Source organism: Papio anubis, chromosome 6, assembly GCF_008728515.1.
Source record: "Papio anubis isolate 15944 chromosome 6, Panubis1.0, whole genome shotgun sequence".
In the NCBI taxonomy this organism is placed as follows: domain Eukaryota; kingdom Metazoa; phylum Chordata; class Mammalia; order Primates; family Cercopithecidae; genus Papio; species Papio anubis.
In genome coordinates this window covers 66,175,072-66,196,809 of record NC_044981.1, presented here as the reverse complement: position 1 = coordinate 66,196,809, position 21,738 = coordinate 66,175,072, and the positions used below count along the sequence as shown (strand labels likewise).

At 42.6% G+C, this 21,738-nt stretch overlaps 1 protein-coding gene across 2 annotated transcripts in view; it reads left to right on the top strand.

The window, feature by feature from the left end:
* The first annotated feature begins 1,727 nt into the window (after window positions 1-1,727).
* B3GAT2 (beta-1,3-glucuronyltransferase 2) overlaps window positions 1,728-21,738 on the top strand; it is a 74,203-nt gene continuing 54,192 nt past the window's right edge. For both annotated transcript variants that reach the window (XM_003897796.3, XM_017957988.1), the window contains exon 1: window positions 1,728-3,529. In XM_003897796.3, the coding sequence (XP_003897845.1) occupies window positions 2,939-3,529 (591 nt within the window). In that variant the 5' untranslated portion in view covers window positions 1,728-2,938. The remainder of the gene's footprint in view (window positions 3,530-21,738) is intronic.

Sequence of the window (21,738 nt, the reverse complement as noted above, 5' to 3'; positions counted from 1 at the left end):
TTTGGGAGGCCAAGGCAGGAGGACTGCTTGAGCCCAGGAGTTCAAGACCATCTTGGGTAACAGGAGACCCCAGTCTACAAAAACTAAAATGAAAAAATTAGCAGGGTGTAGCAGCTTATATCTGTAGTTCCAGCTACTCAAAAAAACTGAGGCAGGACGATTGCTTGAGCCCGGGACGTCGAGACTGAAGTGAACTGTGTTCAAGTCACTGCACCCCAGCATTGGCATAAAGAGAGACTCTGTCTGTCTGTCTCTCTCTCTCTCTCTCTCACACACACACACACACACACACACACACACACACAGACAGTGTTTCATCTCTGAATAGCCCTGGTTCCTGAAGAGGATGCAATAGGAAATAGGTTTTATGGCCTAGTTGGACCAACCAAAAGTTCCCCACTAACAAAGGTTAGTGAAGTTTTTAGTACAATTCAGAAACCACTTGAGTTTTACTCCAGCAAACACAGGTCATTTTAACCAAATTTAAAATTTCCAACAGGATGAACCAGACTTCAGTAACCTAGGGGAGAGGGGTGCACTGCTTTCTAAGAAAAACCTTTTCTTAAAGGGAAGCCTTGACTTCCTTCCTCTTCCCCATCCTGGCATGATGCTGGCGCAGAATACATTTCCAAAGTTGTGTTATATTCAGAGGCACATTAGGCTATTCGAGAATATGGGAAGAGGTCTAATGGCTTCGTTGTTTCCTATGTTTAGAATGCACTAATCTGCACAGCTTAATGTATGAGTTGTGGATAGCACAGGGAAGTTGGGACAGAAGGCAAGCTCTAGCGAGTTGTTGGGGTGGCTGGGTGTTAGTCTGAAATTTCACTCTCAGGTTTCAGAATCTGAAGAAGTAGTTAGGGAAATTCACAGATGAGCCAATGCCTTTTAACAGGTGGGGGGTTCAGGACTGGGAGAAGAGGAGCTGTCAGAAAAGGCTGGAGAGCCATTCGCCCCAGAGCTCTCAGTTGCACCAGAACGCACAGTCGGAGAGAGGTTTATCTGTGAACAAGCCTGAGAAAGGCAGACAACCCAGACAAGATGGGCTCAGAAATTATTTATCATAGGCTAGGGCAGAAGAGTCTGGAGCTTTCCTTCTGCTTTGCAAGCACTTCCCTGGGACCTGCCTGGGAAGCACAGCCCTTCTTCCCGGTAAGTTACAGAAGGTCAGGCACTCAGCTAGTAGACCGGCTGGACTTTTTAGGCAAAAAGTGTCTAAACTAAGTGCCAAGTGCTTACTTGGGGTCTTCCAGACCCCTATCATGGTACCTATGGTATCTATTAGTCATGGTACCCTCTGTTTGATTTTAATGGCACCATCTTTATATCTAGGAAGGCCAACCCGGCCCGGCTGTGTCGGGTGGGATTTCTGCAGGCCATGCAGTGAGGACGCCACTTGCTATAGATACACGCAGGAGACCCACATTCTATTTCCACTATGCCACTTGCCACTGACCTCAGAAAAATTATTTTAAACCCTAAACCTCAGCTTCCTCATCCTTAAAATGAAGGCGATTCTACTTCCTAGGCCTTCTTGACAGGAGCCTTGGGAGGGTTGAACGGAATAATTCCGGTGACAGCGAAGAACTGGGAGGGACCCTGACTCCAAATTACCGAAAAAAAAAATAGTTAAACATGCTCAGCTGGAGTTTTAGGAACCGCCCCCCCCCCCCCCCCCCCCCCATGATCAAACTGCAGTCAGGCAGCAGCCCTCCGAATTGATTCTTTCTTATGGACTATCTCACAAGCCAAACACCTATGTGCTGCACCCCTGCATCTCCGTGGGCTCCTACTGATGTCTGCCTTGCAGTGAAAGCGCTTTTTGTTGCCGCTGTTCGATACACACCAGCACATCAACGCGGCAGCTGGGAGCAGGAGGAGGGATCCCTTCGCTTTCTCCCCTCCTTTCACTCGGAACCCTAGGAATCAGCACCAAAGCGCGTAGCCCGGCAAGTTTCCGCACGTGAATGGATTTTCCTGGCTTATCTCCAAAGACCTTGCGGTATTTCACAAAGCTAAAGAGAGGTGAACGAGCATCACCCTCTCCCGGAGGTCGTGCAGCCCCACGGGGTCGCTCCTCCAGCTCCTCCACCCTCGGTGCAGCGGCTGCCTCCCGAGCTTGCTCGCGGGGCCGTTAGCGCCAGACCCGGCGGAGGGCCGGGGGGCCCCTCCCCGCCTCCCTCTCGCAGCCCCCTTCCGCCAGTAGCAGCGCTGCTGTCTTCCCACAGGAGGACTTGGGAGGACGCTGGAGTCTGCAGCGCCCCCGCCCCCTCGCTTTTTCTTTCTTTCCTTGGTTTGGGATCTTGCTGCTGGATCCGGGAGAGGTTCTGAGAAGACAAGAGCTAGGGACTGAGCGCAGGCTTCCGCTGCGGCGCGCGAACACAGCCGGGGCCACAACCCCCAGCGTCTCCTCCCGCTCCTCGCCACCCCGGCGGGAATGTGAGGAAGGAAAGCCCCCAGCGCCGCTGCCCGCCCTCGAAGGCGTCCCAGAGAGCATCCTGGGGGCCCGCCGCTGGAGCCCCTGTCCCCGCAGCACCGCGGGACTGGAGCGGCGAGGTGCGCCGGGTGCCGCTTCTCGGCTCCCACTCTTCGGAAAGAGCGCGGTGGGGATCAGCGCTTTCCCCGCACTCGGCACAACTCTGGGACCGGCGGCGAGCGGCTGGACCGAGTCCCGTTTCCCGCCAGCTCACCCGGAGTCGGGAGCAGCCCCTGCCCGCTCGCCTGCACCCTTTATCGCTCTAGCTTGCCCGAACCTGCCGCTCCTCCACGCCCAGGTAGTGAGCCCCGCGGCTTCAGGTCTCTGCAGCGCCCTCGGCCCCATGGACAGCGCACCCGTCACCACTTCCTAAGTGCTGGCTCCGCCGCCGTCCAAGCTGCGCACTGGGGTCCCTCGGCTCGCCCCTCTCTGGTGTGTCCGCGAGGCCGGGGAGTGTGCACCATGAAGTCCGTGCTGTTCACCCGCTTCTTCATCCTCCTGCCCTGGATCCTAATTGTCATCATCATGCTCGACGTGGACACGCGCAAGCCGGCGCCTCCCCTCACCCCGCGCCCCTACTTCTCTCCCTACGCGGTGGGCCGCGGGGGTGCCCGACTCCCGCTCCGCAGGGGCGGCCCGGCTCACGGGACCCAAAAGCGCAACCAGTCTCGGCCGCAGCCTCAGCCGGAGCCGCAGCTGCCCACCATCTATGCCATCACGCCCACCTACAGCCGCCCGGTGCAGAAAGCGGAGCTGACCCGCCTGGCCAACACGTTCCGCCAGGTGGCGCAGCTGCACTGGATCCTGGTGGAGGACGCGGCGGCGCGCAGCGAGCTGGTGAGCCGCTTTCTGGCGCGGGCCGGGCTGCCCAGCACGCACCTGCACGTGCCCACGCCGCGGCGCTATAAGCGGCCCGGGCTGCCGCGCGCCACTGAGCAGCGCAACGCGGGCCTCGCCTGGCTGCGCCAGAGGCACCAGCACCAGCGCGCGCAGCCTGGCGTGCTCTTCTTCGCCGACGACGACAACACCTATAGTCTGGAGCTCTTCCAGGAGGTAGAGGCCAGCCCGCCCCACTGGGTGGGCGAGGGCGCGGGTGGGGGACGCCCGGGCCGGCCAGGCTGCAGCCACACGCCCCTTGCACTCCGGGTGCACTTTTGAGTTCTCAGTTCTCCATACGCGCATTCGGGGCACCGAGTGGAGCCGCTCCTTGCTGGCACTCCGCAGCCTCCGCTGGCCGTGGGTGTGGAAGGGGTGTGTGTGAGAGGATCTCTGTGGCTCAAGGGGCGGGAGTCTTCTCTGGCTTTTCTGTGTGTGTGTGGGGGGGGGGGGGGGTGGTGTCAAGAGAATAGCACAGGTGTGAGGCGCGGGAATGATTTCCAGGGGCCGGGCTCCTGCCGACCTGAGGATGGAGCCTAGACCTGCAGGCTCTGGCTGCGAGAGGAGATCAGGGAGGGACCTGCACCGTAGGGGGTGGCGGCGGGGCGGTGGGGAGCGGGTAGGCGTGGTGTTACTCGAGGCCTTTCAGTGCCTACAGGTGTGATTCTCAGTCTAGGACCATGTAGGGAGAAAGGTGGAGATAGCCTAGGGAGAAATTTCACTATTGCCGCCCACTGGCACGGAAATGGTTGTTAGAAGAAACACTGACTTCTGTGGCGGTCCTTCCTCTTTCCCACACCTCACAAAAGTCTTTTCTGACCCTCCAGATTACATTTGTGTTTTTTTGTTTTGTTTTGTTTTGTTTGCAAGAAAATCCTTTCTGGAAAATAAACTGTTCTGCCCTGTGGTTATGTCTTTTTTGCAGCCCAAGGTAATCATCTGGGCTGCCTGGTCCCTTTTCACGCCCTTTCTCTAAGGCCTCTTTTTGGCGAGTTAGCCAGGACGCATTTGGCGGGGCCTTTTGCCTCGTCCTGGTGCTCTCTGTGAGGTCCTGAGTGCAGCCCGGCTCCCTGCTGTTGAAATGGCCCCTGAGTTCCCTGCGGGCGCACACACAACCCCAGCAGGCACAGAGTTAGAACAGGTGTTCTTCCTTGAGGCTGGTATCTTGCGGTGTGTGTGTGTGCAGCCTGCAAATGAGACTGAGTGGCATGGGTTTTGTCAGTTTTCTTCTCTCTACGCAATTACAGCCAAAGAAAATCTTCTTGATTGATTTGACGCCCTGTGAGACTGTTGCCTTCCTCCACCTGAAATTTCTTGACGTCCTGCTTCGGAGAGACTCCCCCTGCCCCCCGCCCCAATTCCTCTTCTCCCAAGTAAACTGGACATTGGGAAAATACTATGTGTGAGTTGGACACTGAACTCCTAAAATAATCTGTGTGTCTGGTCATCAGATACCCTAACTGCTCCCCACACTTTCATCCTCATCTCTGGTTTGCTTTCTTAACCTCAGGGCAGAACTATTCTGTACTCTTCCAGTTTAATTTTTCTTTGTGGCTTTAAAAAAAAAATTCTTAAAGGTAATTGCCGCCTTCATTTCTATTCATCCTCTCTTTCATGAATAAAAGGCACAGTAATTGTTCTTCTTCTTTTCTTTTCCATCCTTTCACTGTAGAGGACTTTCTTTCCTTGTTTCTCCAGATGAATAAATAAGCTTGGCATTGTATAGTATGGTCCTTACTCAACCCAAGATTAGAGATACCATCTGACGTTTTTAATTGGTCTTTTAATCCTGCTTCAGCGCTCCCCCCTCCAAAAAAATAAAAGGGGCTTGCGTCTGAAGTGAAGACTGTACATTTCAATGCACCATAATTTTTAAACTGCAAGGTCTTTTGTTTTTCTTCTACAACTTGGAAGTTGCCTCGTCTGTGAAAATATGTGGTCTTATTGAAATAAAATAGTGCACGTTACTGTTAATGAATATTGTAGGAGGCTACATTGTGAAGGAGGAATGATTCAGTTTATTCTGAGCTTCTAGCCTCTTGGTGTGAGGTGTTAGAAGAGTTGGCACATGCAGGCAGTGAAATGATTCAGGACACAGCCTTCCTTTGATGCTTCCCAAGCTGAAAGGAGGGCTTGTTGGTGGGGGATATTAAGCATCAGGAGAAAATTCCAGTAGGTTTTTCATTAGTCCATATGGGGGAAAATATAAAATGAGGTGAGAGTAAGGAGGAAAAATAGTGTTGTCAGAGAGGACATTATAAAGGAAAACACACAAAACTTTCAAGACACTAAACTTTTGTACAATTGGAAGTAATGCAATAATCAAAATAAGAGCATATGCAACATTTTTTTAATGTTGAGGTGCCACATATACAAAATATACAACAGGTTTGTTGTTTTTGTTGTCATTTTAAGCATAATAGGCATGACATACTTAGAATTTAAGTCTTCTAGCTCCTTGGAGGTCACTCCTAGACAGTAATTTTATGACTAGTACCTTTCTCTACCAGTGCCCCACCATCAATGTTTTTGGACAGATTAGGGCTCTGTTTGACATGTATGTATGCTAATACATTCAGTTTTCTTTCTTTTCTTTTTTTTTTTTTTTTTTTTTTTTTTTGAGATGGAGTCTCACTTTGTCGCCCAGGCTGGAGTGCAGTGACACAATCTCGGCTCACTGCAAGCTCCGCCTCCCGGGTTCACACCATTCTCCTGCCTCAGCCTCCCTAGTAGCTGGGACTACAGGCGCCCGCCACCACGCCCGGCTAATTTTTGTATTTTTAGTAGAGACAGGGTTTCACGTGTTAGCCAGGATGGTCTCGATCTCCTGACGTTGTGATCCGCCCGCCTCGGCCTCCCAAAGTGCTGGGATTACAGGCGTGAGCCACCGCGCCCAGCCAGTTTTCTTTATTATAACCTTTTGCGTGCATGGCAAGCATTAATGAACTCATTAGGCTAGTGGAATTTATGAATTATTAGTCTTGTGCATTTTCCAGAATTTGGAAACCCTTAGGTTTATTAATGAGACAGCCTACCATACACCCATTCTCAGATTAATGATTCCGTGTAAATTACAGTTTAGACATTGTTCTCTGGAGAAAAGTTGGACCGGATAAAACACTGAAAATCTGCAGCTCCTTGGGGGAAAGCAGAGATGCTGATTAGGAATGCTATAGGGCTGAGGCATATATCTCAGCCCTTTATACTGTGCATGCACACCAATTAGTTTTTAAGTAATTCACAGTACTTAAGGAAAGAATACCCCAAGTCAGGTTTCATCTTTTATTCATGGTGCTTCCAATTTCCATGGTTGATGTTAAAGTGGATAAGATAAAAGGAGGAAAATGAACCAGGTACAAATTAGCTCCCTAAGTATTGGCTGCAAATGAAGGAAAGCAAAGGATGAAAGGTCTCCAAATTAAATTAAAGACGCAACAGGCAATCTGTGTTCAATTATTTCTCCCTGGTAACTGGAATGGTGCTTTGTCATCTCATACAGCTAACTAATTTTCAGCCTTTCCTTTCAACTGAGCTGCACCGCCAGGAAAGAAATATTTGCATTGAACACTCTTATGTTAACAGCCAAATCCATTTGCAAATGGAGTTTCAGTGTGAATCTTAGCCACAGAAATGGGGCTGTTCATTGGAGAAGGAGGTGGTAGGGTTTTTCAGGTTTCAAATATCTCAACAGCTACTCCTTTTCTTCCTGTGGCATTGATGGGGTTTTGCACCGTGGATCACAGGTAATCCTGCCTCCCTGTGCATCCTATCAATCTACCTCTCTGGAAAAGCTTATTTGCAAAAGATTTAAGCTGCTTTAATAAAAGCCACAACTACAGATAAATGTGACTTTATTTTAGTCATGTTTTCAATAACACTATTGATCAGGTTTCTGTTTTTCACCAGAAAACCTTCAAAGCTTTCTTAAATTTAAAATAGATGCTTTTCAGGTGAAGTTGCTTTCGCCTCTGGAAATCAATTGAATTGAAACCTTAAAAAAAAAAAAAAAAAAGTAACGCTTTCCAAGCAAGAGAAAAAAAACTTTAGAAATTTTGAATTTAATGAAATAAGACTGGAAGACAGTCTGGCTCTTAGACACTTAAGGGGTTGTCAAAGGAGTCAGTGACTGAGATTACATCTAGAAGATGTTTCTGGAAAGCAATGAACTAAAGAAGCCCCTTGTTTGAATCTTTTGTTAGCTGCTATTAAGCTATTTGTGTACTAGGCAGGTAAAGGAGTTTTGAGGTTTAATTTGTCTTGCTTTTTTTCAGAAGCATTTGTGTGCTTTCCCTCTTTACCTGCTGCTTATTGGAGTCATAATCTGAAGGATATATGAGTTGATAATATTTGGCCCTTTTCCCCCTGAATAGTACTTCTATTTATGTTTCCTGAAAGGAAACATGAGATTTACCTTTTACCCTTGGTACATTTACTTTATGTAGGGTAATTCTTTTTAAAGTGAAGGAACCTAGAAGATTTTCTTGGGTGGAACATTAAAAGACCATTTTACCTGAAATGTGCCCCTTGTATTTTATTTCTCTCCCTCCGAAAGCTATTAAGAGTCATGCCATAGGTCTGATAAAATGTGAGAATTTTATAGAAATGTGTATATGAAACTACAGCCAGTTTTCTTAGGCTATAAATGTTAGGTTTTCTTTACTCTCCCTGGGTGTACAGTAGTATTTGAATTATGGTTCATTTTTTATAAGAGTTTTCTTTGGAGACCAGCAGTTTTCATTTGGATGTTGATATTTTAATGGGCCAGAAATAACAATTTGGGCCTAAAGATGTTCTCCCTTCTGCCTCTTCCTATTGTCTTTTTCCATCATTCTTCATCTGTCAACCTACTTTTCACTCATGATTCTGTCTCGTGAGTAGACATACGAACATGTTTGGATTATTGCTTGGTGCAATGAATGTTGTGTCTTTTAAACACTTAGGCTGTTGTTGCTTCTTAGAAACCGTAGTGGGTGGCTCCCTTTCTTCTGTCTACTCCCCTTGCCTCTAAATTACAAGCTGGTGAATTTTCTCTTGTGTGAACAGTAATGGAATAGTAATTGCTTTTAAGGCATGCTGCAAAAGCAAAATAGAAAAACCAAAGTCAATGGTCTTATTTATTAACTGTTTCAGGTGGTATTAAAGTAGTGGTAAGTTTTTTGTTGTCATTATTTTTTTGCACAGAATTCAGTATTGTACAGATATGTCTGTTTAAATGTTTTGGACTCTGGAATATTTAGCCTGTGTAAGTTAACACATATATATTTGATTCACAGTGCTTGTGAAGCATGAAATTTAAGTTTTGCATGGAGCTCAAATTCTCCCACCAAAATACAAATAAAATTGTTATACCAGTACATAGATAAATACATAGGTAGGTTTAGAATAGATCTCCAAAGCACAGAAATAAAACTAAGATAATTTGTTGTTCATGCCTGGTAATTTTTGCACACAATTTTAAATAAATGTTAATACCCTTTATCGTGGATATAAGCAAAATATAGTTGACATAAATTGAGCATTTACTATAGGCAAGGAAGTAGCCTTAGGCTTTTTCGTGTATTATTTAATCCTCATAACACCCTGAGCTAGGTAATAGTACTGTCTCTGTTTGTTTTTTTAATACTGATGCTAATAATTAGTTATGGACCCAGTCCCTTGGTGAGTACAGAGGACTTAAACAAATGCAACCTGACTGTAATATAGTTGTTTACCTCTGAGCTATATAACCAGTATCCCCATTTTTAACAGAAGCATTAGGAAGTAACTTGAAAATGTCATATAGCTGTTACGTGGCAGAGACATGATTTTGAACCCAAGTGCCCTGGTTCTGGCACCTGCATTGTTGACTGTCCTGAAACTCATGTCATTTAACACACACAGTCACATGAAAATATGTCATTATTATAATAAGTAAAGCACCTGATTAGCAGGAGCCTTGTGATATTATTACTGTCTTCTGCCATCCTTGAATTCAGGTCTTTCTTCTTGGTTATGTCAACTTTTAGCTTTCTCTTTTGACTTTTGGTGACTTTTTTCCTTTTTGTTGTTTAAATTGAAAAATTTGTATGTTAATACATTTGTTGTGTAGACTATAATGTTTTGATATAGGTATACATTGTGGAATTACTAAAGCTAATTAATATATTCATTACCTTACAAATTTATCATTTTTGTGTGTGTGGTGAAAACATTTAAAATCTACTCAGCAATTTGCAGGTGTACAATACATTGTTAATAACTATAGTCACCAATTTGTGGTGCAGTTGATCTTCTAAATTTATTCTTCCTCACTGAAAATTTGTATCCTTTGACCAAACATTTCCCCAATTCCTGCCCCTACCTTTTTTCCCCTGATAATATTTGGTCTTGTGAAAATTTTATCTCATCTCTCACTATCTCTAATTTATAGACCATTTGATATTTAGATTTTATATTTAGATAAAAACTGCCAGGTTAGTATATAAACTGTAGTCTTTTATTTTTTAAACTATGTATTCTTGTGAATAAGAATTAATAACTTCTATGGATATTAAAATTGAGTTTTTCCTCATTTGCTTTGTGTACATCAACAACTCTGTCTCCTAGGCGAGTATCGTGTCAGGGCAGGCAGAACTGAAAGGAAGAATAATTTTCAGGATAGAATGGGAGAAAATACAGAATTATGGGAAGCAGGCTCAGGAGTTTATTGTTGAAACGGAGGAGAGGAGCTGGGGGCCTGAGCCAATTTGCGCTGAAGCTAATGTGACTGAGGCAGCTCCTTCTGGGAACAGAGATGTGCTTGGAGGAGCCTTGGTTCTCCTCACCAATGTACCCCTTATGTTGGCTGCTGCAGGCAGCACTACCAGGTTCATTTGACTGCTCACTTGTTGGTAGAAGTTTTGTTAATTTTCTTGTCCGATTTCTTCTGAGATGAGGAATTTCCTTGGATAAAAAAACAAAGTAAATCTTTGGTTGAGACTTTTTGCATGTTAAAAAAAATCAAACAAGAAAACTTGGAAGTGGCTTTGCTGAGGAGGACAGCCATGTTCTCTACCAGAAGTCAGATTGGGTCTTTTTCCTAAAACAACTAAAAATGCAGTAGTTTGTTTACTTTTTAAAATCCGTCTCCTCCACCTGTGGAAAGAGAACTTTAAACACTATGTATGTTACATGCTGAATCTAAGGCTGTTGTTCCTTCAGCTTGAACTGCAGATATTCCTAAATTGTACCTGCATCTCTAGTGAAAGCTGAGTGTGCTAAATGCTGACCATTCTCCGTTAACTGAGATTTCAGTTATCTAAGAGAATTGTATCTTAGCAGTACTAGTGCATTACTCTGGAAGATTCCTTCTACCTACCTGAGCTCAAACTTCATCCTATTCATAAGATGTTTTAATATAATGAGTCAGTAGGCCTTCTCTACTACTAACAAATATTAATTGAGCACCTACTGTGTACAAGGCACTGTGCTTAATTAAGGCAGGGAGTATTTCAGCTCACCGAAACAAGAGCATCTCAGTCCTTACAGATTGATTCTCTGGACTAAATATGCATGGTACCTTCAGTGCCTGTTGAGAGAAATGCACGTGTCTGGGAGTGTAAAGCAGAGGTCCCTAATGGAGTTGTTGACTGTAGGAGTAATTGTGGAGGAAGTGACATTTGAGCGGAGAAGTAAAGGACAACAGGGTGATAAGTGATAGTGGGTGATAAGACGGGGATGAAAGAGCCCTCCAGAGAGAGGAAGCCATGTTTGTGAACTTGAGAAAATGGAATACATGGAATACTCAGAGACCTGAAGGATGTTCTTGATGGCAAAAGGCTGGGTGATGAGAAGCTGAGGTAGAGAAATAGGCAGCCACTTTTCCGTCTTCTGCATGTCCAAGTGCGGTTCTCATCTTTGAGAGAAACTGTCCTAGAAAGAACTCTTCAGGTTCTCTGTATCTGGAAGTGGCATCTAAATCATGCCCATTAGAATCTTCTTCCTGGATACTATCGTGTCTTTATGTAAACTTGTGAATTTGAAAGTATACATAGCAGTGTAAGGAGCATGCTTTCCTTTTTATTTTTTTGCATCTGGTTTTCAGAATGCCCATTAGGCAAATTTTTGGACTTTAACTTTTTCAATTAGACCTTGGATAAGGTGGGGAGTAAATTGATAGGAAAACTGTAGATAAGTATTTGTCCATCTAGTTGTACCAAACAATTGGTAATGTAGACTTTTGTAGATCCTTTAAGAGTACCTGATATCACATTAAATAGTATGATACCTGAATACGTATTTCAGTTGTTTCTCCCACTAGAATACCAAGGTAGGAATTTTCTTTTGTTTACTGTTGTATCTGTAGTGTCCAGAGCGGTGCCTGGCATGTAGTGAATGCTCACTAAATATTTTTTGAATGAATGAATTATAAGGCACTCCAAAGCTGAAGGAAGTTATTATAAACAGAGAGTTTAATCCCAGAAAGGAGTCCTGCACAGAGATTGTCAATCAAATCATAGTTTTGAAGTCTGTGTTGTGTGTCTAAGATTATATTGAACCTTTTAAATAGAAACTGGAAGATAAATGTGGTCCCTACTCTGATTCTAAGAGCTTTTATGCTAGAAGGAAAGAGAATGTCATGAGTATTTATTTATATAGCAAGGCATTACCACCAACAGCCATTAAAAGGGGGAGGTTTGTCAAGGTGGTTGTGAGTCAGTTGAGTATTTGGTCTCTTCACACACGTGAGAGACTGGAGGCTGGTGGGGAGCTCACATAGGCGTAACAGCCCATGTTCAAATCCAGCTTCACTACTTAGTGTTTGCATTACATTGGCAAGGGTTGGCTGCCTCAAGTGATTGTTTTAAGTACTATAGGCAAGTAATAAATACTAGTTCTTTTCGCCTTGTTCTCTCCACTATGGGTGACTGCCCTAATTGAGGGTATACCAGATAACTGCACTGTCTTGGTTTGTTAAATGCCTCTAAATGCTCTGCTCCTGACATCTGGACTATGTTTCTAGAGGCCTGGGGAGAGGAGGAGGTAAAGATACTTGACTTTCCCAAATTAGTCTGTACCCAAGTGGAACTGCATAAATTGGGTACCTTAATTACACCATTGGGTGTTACTAGAGTGATTAGAGGGACAAGAGTTAAGTAGGGCTTGTCTACAAAGAGTCCTGGGAGGAAGTGAGATGTGCGAGAACTAAAAGCATCTAAAGGACATTTTAGACGGAGAGGAGGTGAATGGCGTTTTCCTGTGGGTTCTGACTTCTGATGCTAACTCCTAACTGAAAGCTAGGAAGTTGGCTTACATGTAGCTCAGAGCAGAATGCTAACCCGGCTCACTGTAACCTGTGCCTCCTGGGTACAAGCAATTCCCCTGCTCCAGCCTCCTGAATAGCTGGGATTACAGGTGCAAGCCACCATGCCCGGCTAATTTTTGTATTTTTAGTAAAGACGAGCTTTCAACATGTTGGCCAGGTTGGTCTCAAACTCCTGACCTCAGGTGACACACCCCACCTCGATCTCCCAAAGTGCTGGGATTACAGGTGTGAACCACTGTGCCTGGCCCTAGGTGTGGTTTTTAATTACCATGTAACCCCAGGCCCAGTGTGGACCTAGGGCATAGTTACTATATGATACAGTGATTATCACTGGCACAAATGAATGAATCAAAGAGGTAGTATGTCACAAAGGAGAGAGCAGCTTAATTGGAAGGAATGAAATAGATTTTTTTTAAAGCACATGATTAGAAGCAATAGTTTAAGGTCATTTCCTGGGGTGGGAAGGTTAGGAGTATTCTTCTGTCCAGCACCTATTGGAGGAGGTGGAAAGGATCCCAGATGCCAGCCTTCTCTGTGTCCATCCTTCTCCCAGCCTTGCCTGGGGACACTGAGCCGCTCGCTGGGCTTTGAATGACTGATGCTTTTTGGGAAGCCCCATAAGCTTGTTTCTCTTTTTTCAAACATTGCTTAAGTTTTCAGAAATAAAAACATTCTAAAGCTTATTTAGTGCTAGAATGAGGAAAATATAGGAGAGAGGGTGTGTGTGTGTGTGGCTGTGTGTGTGTGTGTGTGTGTGATTTTACCTACCTGTGTGGTTGCCTCCTCCTTGCCTGTGAATGCAGTGACTGCTTTCCTTGTTCCTTCACAGACTCTGCACCCTCCATTTCAATTTCTGGCAAGAATTGTGGCCAGACCCAGGGTCTGATGCAGTGGTCCCCAACATTTTCTGGTCACATAATTTCTAAAAGAATTCTGTAAAATTAACCCTCTGGGATATTTTTTTAATTGACATGTACATTTTAAAAATAATTTTTGAGATGGAGTCTCTCCAGTGTATTATAAATGTTGGCATTTGTAATGAAACTTAAATATATCCAGTAGATTCTATAAATATTGTTAACAGTTTGATACCCACCACCATTCATTTAATAAACATACTTTTCAATGACATTTGGATAAAGATATATATATATATACACACATACTTTTAAGTGAGACAGGGTCTCTCTCTGCTGCCCAGACTGGAGTGTAGTGGCGTGATCACAGCTTACTGCAGCCTCCACCTCCCTGGGTCAGGGAGACAGGGTCTCTCTCTGCTGCCCAGACTGGAGTGTAGTGGCGTGATCACAGCTTACTGCAGCCTCCACCTCCCTGGGTCAAGCAATTCTCCTGCCTCAGCCTCCTGAGTAGCTGAGACTACAGGCACATGCCAACATGCCTGGCTAATTTTTAAATTTTTTTTGTAGAGACAGGGTCCTCCTTTGTTTCCTGGGCTGGTCTCGAACTCCTGGCTTCAAGCAGTCCTTCTGCCTCGTCTTCCCAAAGTACTGGCATTACTGGTGTAAGCCACCACACCTGGCCACATTTGGATATTGTATATTGCTCTTTTCTGTTCTATCTTCATTCCTCCTCAGAATTTTATCCTAGCATAATATTTTGAGGTTCAAGGTCATCTCCCTATCACACATATCTACAATGACAAAAAGAATATAGATAGAATTTAAAGTTTTAAAATCTTGTGGCTATCAGCCTCTGTCTTAGAAAAGCTTTAGGATTGACTTACCATTACAATTAGTATTGGTAAACAATTAATCAAAACAACAATAAATGTTACAGGGTAGGGTAATTAACTATTAAACATAAAAGTTACATTTATTAGAAATTGATTTCTTAGTGACATGGATGGAGCATTTTGTTGTTGATTATATATTCTGTATTCATTGACGAATATTACAGATTGCTAGAGATAGAATTTAGTATCAATTTCATTCCTATTAGGTCAACTTTTCTTTAACATAAAGAAGTGATTAAAGTGGGAAGCATTTTCTTACAGCAGTGTTTCTCAGTTTTTTGAACTCTCAAGCTTTAAGCCACAAATTACATGGTGATTTTATAGCAAGAACTATTTTAATGATTTATTAATGATATTAGGTCCCCTCCAGTTTTGTTGAATGCAAATAATTAGAAACCTCTGGTTGCCCCAAAGGATTTATTACCCATTCACTAGAGACAGTGGTTTTCTTAATAAAGATAGCAGTATTTCTGATTACCTTTGTTTGGTGCCCTGGAGGTTTTACTAGGTGGGACAGTGCAGTTAATAACAATACAGGTACTCGGGAGGCTGAGGCAGGAGAATGGCGTGAACCCGGGAGGCGGAGCTTGCAGTGAGCCGAAATCTCGCCACTGCACTCCAGCCTGGGCGACTAAGCGAGACTCTGTCTCAAAAAAAAAAAAAAAAATAACAATACAGGATGGGTGAGCAGTCAGGTCCTTTGTGAAGTGGGAGAAGGGTGATGTGAAGTGGGGTTGGGGAGGGGCGGAGTGAAGGAGAAGGATGGAGAACCTGCCCCTATCCAAGTAGATCAGGTTTAGGAAAGCTTATGCCATATGTAGGGATGCCAAGGGTCTGGGAATTTCCCTGACTTAAAGCCATCTGCATTCACGTGTTCCATGGGGAGTTGTATACATTCAGTATCATGCACTTCCAGTCTGAAAAACTGCTGTTTTGGTAGAAGGAGCATAAGGACTTGGAAGATGGGGCCTTTAGACCTGACTGAGCCAAAGGCTCCCATGACCTCAAGGGAACTGACTAGTGCTTTTTTCGTGTTTCACTGTGTGCTAGGTCCCACCCTTGGCATTCAGATGTGTGCATGTGCTGCTGTTTAATTTTCATCGTCTGCTTTGCAAATGAGGAAAAGCCCCGATATCCAGCTTCCTCATAGGACCTGATCATAATACATATGGTTCTGAGAATTAAACAAGGTGACAGATGTGTAAAGTGTAAACTCTGTAAACAGAGTAACTTCACTCTCCATTTGTACATCTCTCAGAAGTCTGGGGCAACAGGAGCTGTGGAAAGGCTCCAGAAGACAAGGTGTCACAAAGCCACCTAGCTACTGTAGCTGGACCCATCCTGACAGTCGTAGCGGCCCCGGGTGCCGCTCTGTTGGCTGATGGGAATGCAGATTTAAGTATGGTCCATATGTGGACGTGTTGTTTTACGTCTAAATAAACTTGGCATTGCAAGATGAAAATGCCAGTATCATTTTTAAAGGTCAAGTGACAGTTTGGGGAGATTTTTATAACTTTGATAAGTTCCTCAGCTACGTCTGTTCACACTGGCAAGAGTGCGAGAGACATTCTTGGGAAATCTTTTCTATCAGAGGAGCCGCAGCCTTGCTCTGCGGAGAAGTTCTGACGACAGTCGTCAGAGTGTTTGGGGCTCATGCGCTGTTAATTATTTTCATTTTCCATTAATGAACATTTCTTTTAATTTTCTTCATTCTTCTTTAATGAGTTTAACTATTTGCCTCTACCTTTGCTTCCTGCTGTGTATGCTGATAAGACAGGTTTTGGGGTTTTTATGTTTTCTGGTCTTGCTTTTCCCCTTTGTTTTAGGATTTAAAACAAAAAGGTTAAGAGGTTGGGTTGACAATGCTTGCAGTTTCTGTTTTACAGCAATCCCTACTGTTCCTCTGAAAATTGGTTGATTGTCCTATAGTTTAAAATATATGTGTTCATTTGATTGGCTCTTGTAAATCTAGTGACATTTAAAAGTACATGCCAGTTAGGCATGGTGGCTCACACTTATAATCCCAGCACTTTGGGAGGCTCAGACAGGAGGATGGCTTGAGCCCAGGAGTTCGAGACCAGCTTGGGTAACATCATGAGACCCCACCTCTACAAAAAAAAAAATTTTAAATAGTTGGGTGTGGTGGCATGTGCCTGTACCCCCAGCTACCTGAGAGGCTGAGGTGGGAAGATTGTTTGAGCCCTGGAGTTTGAGGTTGTGGTGGTCTATGATTGCACCACTCTACTCCAGCCTGGATGATAGAGTGAGACCTTGTCTCAGAAAAGAAAAAGAAAAAAGTTCATGTATATTCTGTTTTTTGTTATGTTTCTTTCCTCTAAACATGAAGAAAAGCAGTGGGGAGAAATAAAATTTGAGTATTCCTGGGTTTTTTTTTTTTTTAATCATAGTAAAATATACATTTGCCATTTTACATTTACCCTGATAGCCTTCAGTGTGGTAAAATACACATTCACCATTATTCATTTAACCTGATAACCTCTACTCTCCTTTCTGTTTCCATGAATCAGACTAGGTACCTCATATAAGTGGAATCATACCAAATTTACACTTTTGTGTCTGGTTTATTTCACTTAATGTCCTTGAGGTTCATCCACATTGTAGCATGTATCAGAATTTAATTCCTTTTTTGGGCTGAATAACATTCTATTATATGTATATTCCACATTTTGCTTATCCATTCATCTCTTGATGGGCACTTGTATTGCTTTCACATTTTACCTATTGTGAATAATACTGGTATCAATATTAGTGTACACATAATCTGAGTCCCTGCTTTCCATTCTTTTGGGTATATACACAGAAGTAGAATTGCTAGATCACAGTGATACTTCCATGTTAGTTTTTTGAAAAACCACCCTACTGTTTTCCATAGCAGTTACACCATTTTACATTTCTATCACCAGACCGCAACGGTAACAATTTCTCCACACCTTACCCACCACTTGTTATTTTCTGTTTTTTTGGGTAATAGCCATGCAAGACAAATATGAAGTAAAGTGAAATATTATGAAAGTTGTGAAGTGATACGTCTTTGCGATTTTGATTTGCATCTCTCCTATAATTAGCGATGTTGAGCATCTTTTCATGTGCTTATTGGCCATTTGTCTCTCTTCTTTGGAGAAATACCTGTTCAAGCCCATTCTGCCCATTTTTGAATTGGGTTTTGTTGTTTTTAGGAATTCTTTAGATATTTTGGATATTAGTCATGTATCAGATATGTGATTTGCAAATGAGGATAGCCTTTTTATTTTGTTGATAGTGTCCTTTGCACAATAGTTTTTATTTTTGATGAAATATAATTTTCCATTTTGTGCTTTTGGTGTTATATATCTAAGAAATCGTGCCAAATTCAATGTCATGAAGCCTTTCCCCTATGTTTTTTTCTAATAGTGTGTAGTTTTGGCTCTTTTATACATGGTGTTTGGTAAGGGCTCAACTTCATCCTTTTGCATGAGAATATCCAGTTTTTTCCCAGCTGCATTTATCAAAAAGACTCTTCTTTCTTCCACTGAATGATCTAGTGGAAATCACTGATCTCATCAAAAATCATCTACCATATGTGTGAGCATAACCACCCAATGGGTTCTTCTTACCTGCTGCCCAGATACAGCTGGTTTATCAAGATGGGAATTGCAATAGAGAAAGAGCTTTACACACGTACAACTGGCTAAATGGGAGACTGGAGTTTTATTATTACACAAATAAGCCTCCTCCAATATTTGTATGTTAGGGTTTTTTCTTTTTTTATTATTATTTTTATACTTTAAATTCTAGGGTACATGTGCACAATGTGCAGGTTTGTTACATAGGTATACACGTGCCATGTTGGTGTGCTGCACCCATTGACTTGTCATTTACATTAGGTATTCCTTCTAATGCTATCCCTCCCCCATTCCCCAATCCACAACAGGCCCCAGTGTATGATGTTCCCCACCCTGTGTCCAAGAGTTCTCATTGTTCAGGTCCCACCTATGTGGTGTTTGGTTTTCTGTCCTTGTGATAGTTTGCTGAGGATGATGGTTTCCAGCTTCATCCATGTCCCTACAAAGGACATGAACTCATCCTTTTTATGGCTGCATAGTATTCCATGGTGTATAGTGCCACATGTTCTTAATCCAGTCTATCATTGATGAACATTTGGGTTGGTTCCAAGTCTTTGCTATTGTGAATAGTGCTGCAATAAATGTACATGTTCATGTGTCTTTATAGTAGCATGATTTATAATCCTTTGGGTATATACCCAGTAATGGATCCCTTCCTTACACCTTATATGAAAATTAACTTAGGATGGATAAAAGACTTAAATGTAAGGCCAAAAACCATAAAAACCCTACAAGAAAACCTAGGCAATACCCCTTCAGTACATAGGCATGGGCAATGACTTTATGACTAAAACACCAAAAGCAACGGCAACAAAAGCCAAAATTGACAAATGGCATCTAAGTAAACTAAATAGCTTCTGTACAGCAAAAGAAACTACCATCAGAGTGAACACACAACCTACAGAATGGGAGAAAAATTTTTCAATCTATCCATCTGACCAAGGGCTAATATTCAGAATCTACAAATAACTTAAATACATTTACAAGAAAAAAAAAAAAAACTCCATCAAAAAGTGGGCAAAGGATATGAACAGACGCTTCTCAAAAGAAGACAGTTATGCAGCCAACAGACATACAAAGAAATGCTCATCATCACTGGTCATTAGAGAAATGCAAATCAAACCACAATGAGATACTATGTCATGCCAGTTAGAATGGCGATCATTAAAAAGCCAGGAAACAACAGATCCTGGAGAGGATGTGGAGAAATAGGAATGCTTTTACACTGTTGGTGGGAGTGTAAATTAGTCCAACCATTGTGGAAGACAGTGTGGCGATTCCTCAAGGATCTAGAACTAGAAATACCATTTGACCCAGCCATCCCATGGGTATATACCCAAAGGATTATAAATCATGCTGCTATAAAGACACATGCACACACATGTTTATTGAGGCACTATTCACAATAGCAAAGACTTGGAACCAACCCAAATGTCCATCAATGATATACTGGACAAAGAAAATGTGGCACATATATACCATGGAATACTATGCAGCCATAAAAAATAATGAGTTCATGTCTTTTGCAGGGACATGGATGAAGCTGGAAACCATCATTCTCAGCAAACTATCACAAGGACAGGAAACCAAACACTGCATGTTCTCACTCATAAGTGGGAGTTGAACTCTGGGAATACATGGACATAGGGAGGTGAACATCACACACCAGGGTCTCAAAGGGTGGGGGCCTGGGGGAGGGATAGTGTTAGGAGAAATACCTAATTTAAATGACGAGTTGATGGGTGCAGCAAACCAACATAGCACATGTATACCTATGTAACAAACCTGCATGTTGTGCACATGTACCCTAGAACTTAAAGTATAATTTAAAAAAAGAAGAAGAAATAAGTCACAATTCTATGCTGTCTTCAAGAGACCCATCTCACATGCAGAGATACCCACAGGCTTAAAATAAAGGGATAGAGAAAAGTCTACCAAGTAAATGGGAAAATAGGAGTTACTATTCTAATTTTAGACAAAGCAGATTTCAGGGCAACAATGATCAAAAAAGACAAGGGCATGACATAATCATAAAGGGTTCAATTCAACAAGAAGACTTAAATATCCGAAATATGTGTACCCAACACAGGAGCTTGCAGATTCATAGAACAAGTTCTTAGAGACCTACAAAGAGACGTGGATAACCACACAGTAATACTGGGAGACTTCAACACCCCACTAATAGTATTCAATCATCAAGGCAGAACACTAACAGAGATATTTGGGACCTGAACTCAGTATTTGACTACATGTACCCAACAGACATCTACAGAACTGTGTACCCCAAAACAACAGAGTATACATTTTTCTCATTGCCACATGGCACATATTCTAAAGTCAACCACACAATTGCCCGTAAGTCAATTCTTAGCAAATTAAAAAACACCAGAATCACACTAACCACACTGTTGGACCACAGCACAACAAAAATAGAAATCAACCCCAAGAAGATCGCTCAAAACATACAGTGACATGCAAATCAAACAACCTGCACCTGAGTGACTTTTAGGTAAACAATGAAATTAAAGCAGAAATCAAGACATTTTTTGAAACTATTGAAAATAAAGATAAAATATGCCAAAATCTCTGGGACACAGCTAAAATGAAGATAAAATATACCAAAATCTCTGGGACACAGCTAAAGCAGTATCAAGAGGGAAGTTTATAGCACTAAACACCCCTATAAAAAAGTTAGAAAGATTTCAAATTAACAGCCTAACATTGCATCTAGAGGAACTAGAAAAACAAGAACAAACCAACTGCAAAGCTAGCAGAAGAAAAGAAGGAACCAAAACAAGAACTGAACTGAATGAAATTGAGATAGGAAAATGATATAAAAGATCAGTAAAACCAGAAGCTGGTTCTTTGAAACAATAAATAAGATGGATAGACCACGGGTTATACTAATCAAAAAAGAGAGCAGATCCAAATAAACTTAATCAGAAACGACAAAGAGCACATTACCATCAACCCAACAGAAATACAAAAAACCCTAAAAGACTATTACAAACACCTCTATGCAGACAAATTTAAAAACCTACAAGAAACAGATAAATTCTTAGAAATACACAACCTCCCAAGATTGAACAAGGAAGAAATTGAAACCCTGAACAGACCAATAACAAGTTCCAAAATTGAATCAGTAATAAAAAGCCTACCAATCAAAAAAGCCCTGGACCAGATGGATCCACAGCCAAATTCTGCCAGATGTATAAAGAAGAGCTGATATAATTCCTACTGATATCATTCCAGCTGATAGCATAAAAAATTAAGGAGGGAGGGACTCCTCCCTAACTCATTCTATAAGGCCAGCATCATCCTGATACTGAAAACTGGGAGAGACAACAAAAAAAAGAAAACCTTAAGTCAATATCCTTGACAAACGTAGATGTAAAAATTCCCAACAAAATAGTAGCAAACTGAATTCTGCAGCACATCAAAAAACCAATCCACCATGATCCAAGCAGGCTTTATATTTGGCATGTGAGATTGGTTCACCATATACAAATCAATAAATGTGATTCATCACATAAACAGAACTAAAAAGAAAAACCAAATGATAATCTCAATAGATGCAAATGCTTCTACCGAATGCAAAATACAATACCCCTTCATGTTGGAAACCCTCAACAAACTAGGCATCAAAGGAACATACCTCAAAATAATAAGAGCCATCTGTGAAAAACTCACAGCCAGCATCATACTGAAAGAGCAAAAGCTGGAAGCA